This window comes from Palaemon carinicauda, chromosome 37, assembly GCF_036898095.1.
Source record: "Palaemon carinicauda isolate YSFRI2023 chromosome 37, ASM3689809v2, whole genome shotgun sequence".
Taxonomy (NCBI): domain Eukaryota; kingdom Metazoa; phylum Arthropoda; class Malacostraca; order Decapoda; family Palaemonidae; genus Palaemon; species Palaemon carinicauda.
In genome coordinates this window covers 49,727,647-49,736,640 of record NC_090761.1, presented here as the reverse complement: position 1 = coordinate 49,736,640, position 8,994 = coordinate 49,727,647, and the positions used below count along the sequence as shown (strand labels likewise).

Genomic DNA, 8,994 nt, shown 5'->3' with positions numbered 1-8,994 from the left:
ACTTCATCATCATGCCAGACTCGAAGATTCTTAAGAGACCGTTGGTGAGGTTGTCTGTTAATGGCGAATGCCTCGGCAGAATTAGAGCTATGTTGTAAGAGAGGTAGCATTCACGGGCGATCCTTATGGTCGGTCTATCCCCATATGTAAAGCGGGCATCACGATTCAGTTCCAGGTATTGCTTATTTTCGACGAAGGAGAATGTTCCTGCTTCTACAGCCTTAAAAACTTCAAGATAATCAACATTAGTCTCTAATAGAGATGCTAGCTTTAGTACTGTTGGATCTGTCGAGATTTCAAATTGTGTTTTCCAGAAAGAATGGCCGCCAAGTCTTAAGCCACTCTTGATGAGTTGATCTAGTGTGTCTATAGGAGGTGCCTTTTGAGTGACCGAAAGAAATGCTATCAAGTTAGCTGAGTAGCCCGTAGCAAGGATCAAGCAATATATCCAGACAAAGCCTACGTAAATCCTTGCAGGCATGCTAGAAGGAACAGTGTTGAGAGTACGGGTGGTGAGCGATGCCACGAAGTAGAGGTAATTGTATGAGATACTTCGGAACTCATTTGGTCCAGGAACCATGCTTAAGACTGACAGAAAGAAAAGTAGGGGCCCTCCAACCAGAAGAGAAATTCCAATAGATACCCAAGTGCTCCATGCGAATGGCAGAGTTGGAGATTGCCAGTTTGACAAAGGCTTAGGCGTTGGGGTCACAAAACATCCCGGCATGAAGTTGTAAGGGTACGAGTAATCTGTCTCGGTCCATCGGACGTCATCAATGAACACGTTACAGACGCCGATATCAGAAATTTCATCATAGACCTCCCTCATCAGTCCATCCCAAGAGCCATTTGGGTATTTTGTCCCCCACTTTTCCTCATAGCTGACTTCTATGAATTCTACTGTAAAGTTCTTGATGACTGCTAGGCCTTGAATAACCTCCATATCGACGCCTAGCCTACTGACAACATGACCGTCATCATCCTTAGCATAGACGACACTCGGAGCAAATTCGAAAGTTGCCACGCGAACGGGCCTCTTTTGGAAATTGTCAAACTTCTTTTTGAAAAGTTGTTTCCTATTAAGAAATGAGCCATTCACCCATGTATCAAGAAATTCCAGTTCTGGAATCTTTGAGATAAGAGCGTGCGTCCAAATTATGGTAAATTCATCATTCTGCTGTAAAATCAAGAGGTTTTGGGTTTTCTTGAAGTTATAGAGACCAATGAAATCACTGGGTTGAGGCGAGGAAGGGTCTGTGAGAGCAATGATGTAATAAGCATCATAGTTCCAAAAGAGAGGTGGCCTATATCCAGGCTGGTAAGGAACAGCTTTCAAGTGGTTCACTGATGCGTGTTGGATTAATATCTCTCCCGTAGCAACAAGGAATATGTAAGTATCACAAGAAGATCGTATCCATGTTGTCATTTGTTTCAGAACATCAGGTGATAGACGATACAGCTGAAAAAGATTAATGGATTTGTGTTCACCTTATTTATGAAAAGTATATTCTAATTGCTATGGTTTTTGGGGATAGAATATTAACACAACAGGTCTTTGAATTGCAGTTATTATCAAGTTTTCTCATTATCCATTACTTGTAAGATATATCATTCATACAGTCACCATGTCAAGAAATGCAGGACACTTACTTACCTTAGTGCCTCTTTCATTTAAAGTTTTGCTTAATATAAGGGCCATTCCAGTGGTGGTAGCTTCGTAGAATATCGTTACAGTACATAGATACAGATTTTCGTTTACAATAGTATTCAGGAGGCCTTTTTCCAATACCCAGTCCTGTAAAATATAGAAGAGAAGAGAGTTTTTTTTATTAGTTTCATAATCAATCCTGTATGTATACTAATATTTACTTACGCACACACATACAGTATATATACAGTATATATATATATATATATATATATATATATATATATATATATGTGTGTGTGTGTGTGTGTATGTATATGTACATATATATGTATGTATATATATATATATATATATTTATATATATATATATATATATATATGTGTGTGTGTGTGTGTGTGTGTGTGTGTTTGCGTGTGTGCTTGTGTATATGCATGTGTATGTACACAAAAGCAATTGTAAAAGAGATGCAGTGGTATGGTGGTGAAAAGCTGACCAGGGTGTGTAAGACGCGTCTAGGAGAAGGGAAGGTTCCAAAGGAATGAATGATAGGAACAGTTGCTCCTATGTATGAGTATATAGAGGAGATTGCTGGTACTGTGATGGAATAATATTAACTACTACACCGGGAAAGCGTGTGGTAAAGTGTCACAGATGGTAGAATAATATAGAAAGAGCAGTAGTGTAGTTTTAGTTTTAGACCATGAAAGGATGTGTGAATCGAGAGTTTACTATGAAAGTGTTTCATAAGGATATTCAGGTTAAAGAGAAGTAACTGTATATGGCTTGCATGGACTTAATATTGTCTATGAAAGAATTGATTGACATGTATTGTGAAGGATGTCAGATATAGATGTTAACTGCTAAGAGGGATTAGAAATGAAATTTTGGTTTATGATATTCAGAGAAGAGATTTACTAGCTTGTAGTAGAATTACGTGCATTTGGTATAAGGATATGTTATATCTCCGTAGATATCTAATATCTTTGGGAATAGTGATGCGAGATGTTAGAAAAAAGGACGGTAGATGTAGATACAGAGTTGTGGGATAAGAAAGAATCATGAATGAAGTGTGGCTTTGTTAACTGGATATGTAAAGAAAAGAGAAACTGCTGCAAATGGCAAAAGTTTTGAAGTTATCTTGAGGAAAAGGAAGTCTAGAGCAATGAATATTAATAAGATTGATGGAGTATGGAAGTGGTTGACTGATGTATGAATGAAAAGGTGATCATTGATTCTCTTATTTCTGCAATAATTTTTTGTTGAGGGAAACTGCTTAAATTTTAAGAAAAGTATGCTAACTATATATATATATATATATGTATATATATATATATATATATATATATATATATATATTTGTGTATGTATATATATGTATATATATATATATATATATATGTATATATATATATATATATATATATTTGTGTGTATATATATATGTATATATACATATATATATATATATATATATATATATATATATATATATATATATATATATATATATATATATATATATAACTTCAGCTGTTGTTAGTCTACTGTAGAACAAAAGCATAAGACACGTCTTTCCACACGTGTCTATGTATGGATTATCTATGCCAATTTATACTCGAAAATATTCTGACATCGTCCTCTCGGCCTTCCCCTGCTTCTTTTGCAATCTCTAGGGATCCATGCTGTTCTAGTCCATCTTTAGCTGTCCTTTTAATTTTATGTCCTGCCCATATCTATTTCCTTTTCTTACATGTTAGAATATCCTCCACTTTAGTTTGGTGTCGTATCCATGAAGCTCTTTTTCTGTCTCTTAGTGTTATTTCCATCATTATTCTATCCATAGCTTTCAGATTGTAACTAGCTTAAGTTCTAAGGCTTTAGTAAGGCTCCAAGTTTCTGATGCATAAGTTAATACTGGTAGGACCATGTGATGCATATATTGGAAACCTCTTTTATCCATATGATTTTATAGTACGATTACCTACTTCCGTATGGTGTTATTCCATTAGAGTGAATTGTTATTCTAACTTATGACGTATGTCGCTACTTGGAAGACCCAAGTTATTTCCTCTCGTAAAAAAAAAAAAAAAAAAAAAAAAAAAAAAAAAAAACTTCCACAATAGAATTAGTTTATAGGTTTAAAGGTCGCTCATGAATGGTAGAGACAAGGGACAGTGACATTGCCCTATAGAGCAGGACAAGACCCTAGAGACTGATCATATATACATATGATCAGGGCCCAAGCCCCCTCTCCATCCAAGCTAGGACCAAGGAGGGCCAGGCAATGGCTGCTGATGACTCGACAGGTAGACATATAGGCTCGCCCAAACCCCCCATCCTTAGCTCACAAGGATGGTGAAGTTGCAGCCAGCAAAGGAACTAAAGAGCTTAAGCGGGACTGGAACTCAAGTCTGGCGATCACCAGTCAGGGACGTTACCACATTGGCCACCACAACCCTAGATCTAAATAAGTCGCTTTGCAATTCATAACTTTGAATACTGTACATTGTATAATAATTTTTTTTAATGAGGTGCATTTGCACTGACTCGTGGAGATGCCCTTTTAGCTCGGAAAATTTTCCTAATAGCTGATTGGTTAGAATTATTTTGTCTAACCAATCAGCTAGTAGGAAACTTTTCTGAGCTAAAAGGGCACCCCTGAGAGTCAGTGCAAATCCGCCTCGCTAAAAAGAAAATTGAGTATAGTTGGGCTTAACATGTCCGTGACATAAATGACTTCAGTATGATAAATACTCAACAAATAAATCAAAATAACAGACAAATTATTATCTCTCTCTCTCTCTCTCTCTCTCTCTCTCTCTCTCTCTCTCTCTCTCTCTCTCTCTCTCTCTCTCTCTCTCTCTCTCTCTCTGTAATTATGTCATTATAGCTACGGGTGGACATAGTTCCCTTCACTTAGAAAGTGTTTGTGACTGATGAAGGACGAGTAAAGTATGCGACGAAGGATATAATTCTGTAGTTTTTATGGCAGTAAATTATCAGAGAAGAAATTCCGTCAGACTACGTTTTCTAGACAGGAAAAGGCTGCACTTTTATGTTAAAAATATATTAAAAAAGATACTTAATGGCTCCATGTAATATCAACTTGCGTTTTGTTTAATTTGATTGGAATATTTTTTACACACATGCGCAAACGCGCGCGCGCGCACACACACACACACAGTCTCATATATATATATATATATATATATATATATATATATATATATATATATATATATATATATATATATGCATGCAGTATATATATACATATATGCAGTATATATATACATATATATATATTTACATATACATATATATATGTATATATATACTGCATATATATATATATATATATATATATATATATATATATATATATATACACACACACTCAACATTAAACATTTTCCCCCTGCCAAGGGTGGCGGGATAGAAAGACGAAACAACAATCACTGTCCCAGTCGTACTTGAACTGCTGAGTCATGGCAGTATTTCAGGTGCAGAAACTCTCCCAACATGAGCGGTTTCATTCACTTACACTGACGGCTTATCACTAGCACATTCATCTCTGCCTTCACCTTTACTCTCTTGTTTCGCAGATGTTTAAACCATTCCTTTCCAATACCTTTATTTCAGTCTTTTTATACATCAGTAGTTCTTGTTTTCCTTCTTCCTTATGATTCCAAATTGTTTATTTTTTTCACCAACATATCTCTCTTCATTCATTACTCATAAACAAAAATATCCCAAAACTACTATTTATCATATTCTAATCTCTTTACCAACCTATCATTCTTCATTCATTACTTATAAACAATAAATGCTTCAAAACATAAATCTACTATTTGTTTATTCTAATCACTGTATCTTTATCATTTATCTTACATTTTCTCTCAGTTTTGATTGCTTGTACTTCACATATATGCAAATAGTTCACCTACCTTCCAGGGAAGTGTAGAGGCTCTACACTTCCATAGAGGAAAGTTGACTCAACCATCCCTAGGTACATTCAAACTTCGAATTCCATAGAGACCTCCTCCTAATTTATTCACAATCCTTTGCACATAATCTGCTGATACCTTCCTTCCTTTGCAATTCGGCAAATCAGTATATTATTTCAGTATTATTTTGGTGTCCTCTGACTGCCCAGACAGTACCACATTGGATCCTTCTCTCTGGTTACGTTTCACTTTCCTTTAGCCTACCCATACACCGAATAGTCTGGCATATTATTTACAGATTCTCCTCTGTCCTCATACACCTGACGACACTTGAGATTACCAAAGAATTTTTCTTCACCCAAAGGGTTAACTACTGTACTGTAGTTGTTGAGTGGCTACTTTCCTCTTGGTAAGGGTAGAGAAGACTTTAGCTATGGTAAGCAGCTATTCTAGGAGAAGGACACTCCAAAATCAAACCATTGTTCTCTAGTCTTTGGTAGTGTCGTAGCATCTGCACCATGGCCTTCCACTGTCTTGGGTTAGAGTTCTCTTGCTTGAGGGTGCACTCGGGGGCACTATTCTATCTGATTTCTCTTCCTCTTGTTTTGTTAAAGTTTTTATAGTTTAAATGGGAGTTATTTATTTTGATGTTACTGTTCTTGAAATGCTTTTTCCCTTGTTTCCTTACCTCACTGGGCTATTTTCCCTGTTGGGGCCCCTGGGGTTATATCATCCTACTTTTCCAACTAGGGTTGTAGCTTAGCAAGTAATGATAATAATAATTAGAAATATCCTTTTCTCGAAAGCTTTTCAAATTCACTGCTTGTATTCTTCCACCTTTCTTACGTCCATACAATCATTCATTGCTCCAGCTTCATGATTTCGATTTTCGTTATCTTCCTGTTGCTTATAATTACTTCCAGCTTTGTAAATACAGTCATTAATCCTTTTTTTCCTTCTGTATATTCTGGAGACATCTATTGCACATTCAACCATTCATTCTTTCGTATTTTACACCAAATATATCACTTTACTTCCAACAATTCTATCAAAATATTCCCTTCAATCACATAAATTCTATATTGCACAGATCCTCTTATCACCAGCATTATTATCTATTAGTCAGTTCTATTATAAACTTTCTTTTAATCTAAGCAAGCTATACACACTCAGACACACACACACACACACACACAAAACTCGCATATAACTTTGAATATCGAGTGTCGTCACTTCATCATTGGCTAAGATAGATTGATTATATATATATATATATATATATATATATATATATATATATATATATATATATATATATATATATATATATATAAAGTGTGTGTGTGTTTGTCTGTGTGTATGTGTGTGTATGTGACGGTTATGATAAACTGAATAACAAAAATGAACTAAGTGATAAATTTTTTGTCTGAAGGCAATAGTTATTCTTGCGAAGAAGAGGTCATTAAAATTCTAGTGAATAGATAAGGCGTACTAATTCTGCTTGGAAATTATATCATCTGCTTCGTCTATGTTTAGATCAGAGGAGAGTTCATAAACGATGTAAGATAATTGTGGATTATTTGCATGTACAAAAATTATAACATTACATGTTTAAGTGAAATGGGCTACGTTGAACTCTACTTTTCATATGCAATGAAACAATATAATATATAATGATAAACACAGTGTCTATATATATATATATATATATATATATATATATATATATATAGACTGTATATATGTGTATATACATATATATATATTATATATATATATATATGTATATATATATATATATATATATATATATATATATATATATATATATATATCGGTTACGCTCAGCAGGTGGCGAGAAAGTAGCCATGTCATGGTTAAAGGTGGTTACCCCGAGATGTACACTCGGAAACTATAACCTCCCACTATTGCCAAACTGCCGGGTTGTAGTTAGGGAAGTGGGAATGGATAGGAAGGGTTGAATCTGTATATGTGCATATCTAAATATTTATCCATCATTTTTGACGGGTCGCGTACACTAGTTTAACATAACCATTAGTGTTACCTTTGTATCTCCAATGCGATCTGAATTATTTTCCTGTTTCCTGACAAACTTGAGGTCTTCATCTTGAAACCAGTCGCTCAGGTGTTGAACATGCCTTGAAACATTGATGAAATTAGATGCTTTTATTTCGGCGACGATTTCGGTCTCTACGGCGATGACCCCTTTGCAGGTCATTAATAATATGATCCACACGAGACAGAAACACATTGCGTTAGTTGAGCAATGGCTATGGAATATCCAGAGATTACTGTCTTTTGACTATAGCCATGAGACGGAGTTTCTGTCAGATTCGCCTCAGGACAGACGATGGAAAGTCGTTTGAACGACCTGTGCAGTGTGGAGGGAATTCCTAAGTGCCCTGATGTCTTAAGGTTGTTGAAAACGCATAAACGGCAACACCCTCCCCCCCCCTCCTGAGCCTTACCCATCCAAGTGGCAAAATGTCGATAAATAGGCGGGATTCTGCTCAGACGACGGGCTGTCCTCAAGATCTATATGGGTAGCCATACTAAGCAATCTTCGTCCCTATAATAAATGCCTTTGCTGTTACTACGTAGTGAATAAAATAAGGCAGACAGTAATTAATCATAACAAGAATGGTTGCCAAATGAGTGATTATGGAACCCCCCCCCCAAAAAAAAAAAAAATAAAAACAACATACTGTTCTGAGAGTTCCAAAACAGGTGCAAGTCGAAGAGACGTCAGCTCTGAAGACCACAACTAGAATAACATATTTTTTTTTCCGGATTTATTACGAAATACCATTAGATTTACAAATAATAACCTGTCGTCTAGGAAGCGTATTTTCATGAATATTCCATCTCCTGATGTATTGACACTTCGCTGTCATCTAGCAAAGTGGTCCGGTGTTGCAGGAATATTTATATCGAAATTAGGTTAGACGGTAGATGTTTATTTTGTGGTTTTGTTGGCCTTCATGCAAATGACCCATACATACTGTATACTTATAGAGCGGACACTACAAACACACACATATATGTATATACACACACATATATATGTATGTATATATATATATATATATATATATATATATATATATATAAACACGCACACACATATACAGTATATATATATATATATATATATATATATATATATATATATATATATATATATATATGTGTGTGTGTGTGTGTGTGTGTGTGTGTGTTCATAGAGTGGGTTGTGACAAGGCTGAGCCAACATTGACTATAAAAAATTGAGGTTAATTATTCAATATAAAATGAAATATTTACATCCATGCTAGTTTTATAAATCATTGCAAAAAAACTAATTTCATAATTAACTAACTATCATATGTATCTGT

General features: G+C 35.1%; 1 protein-coding gene across 1 annotated transcript in view; it reads right to left on the bottom strand.

The window, feature by feature from the left end:
• Positions 1-7,871, bottom strand: part of LOC137629308 (ionotropic receptor 21a-like) — an 8,412-nt gene extending 541 nt beyond the window's left edge. The window contains exons 1-3 of the mRNA XM_068360565.1: positions 7,714-7,871; positions 1,655-1,847; positions 1-1,459 (exon numbers count right to left, since the gene is read on the bottom strand). The exon at positions 1-1,459 is cut by the window's left edge and continues 541 nt beyond it. Of these exons, the coding sequence (XP_068216666.1) occupies positions 1-1,459; positions 1,655-1,847; positions 7,714-7,871 (1,810 nt within the window). The remainder of the gene's footprint in view (positions 1,460-1,654; positions 1,848-7,713) is intronic.
• Between the last annotated feature and the right edge of the window lie 1,123 nt (positions 7,872-8,994).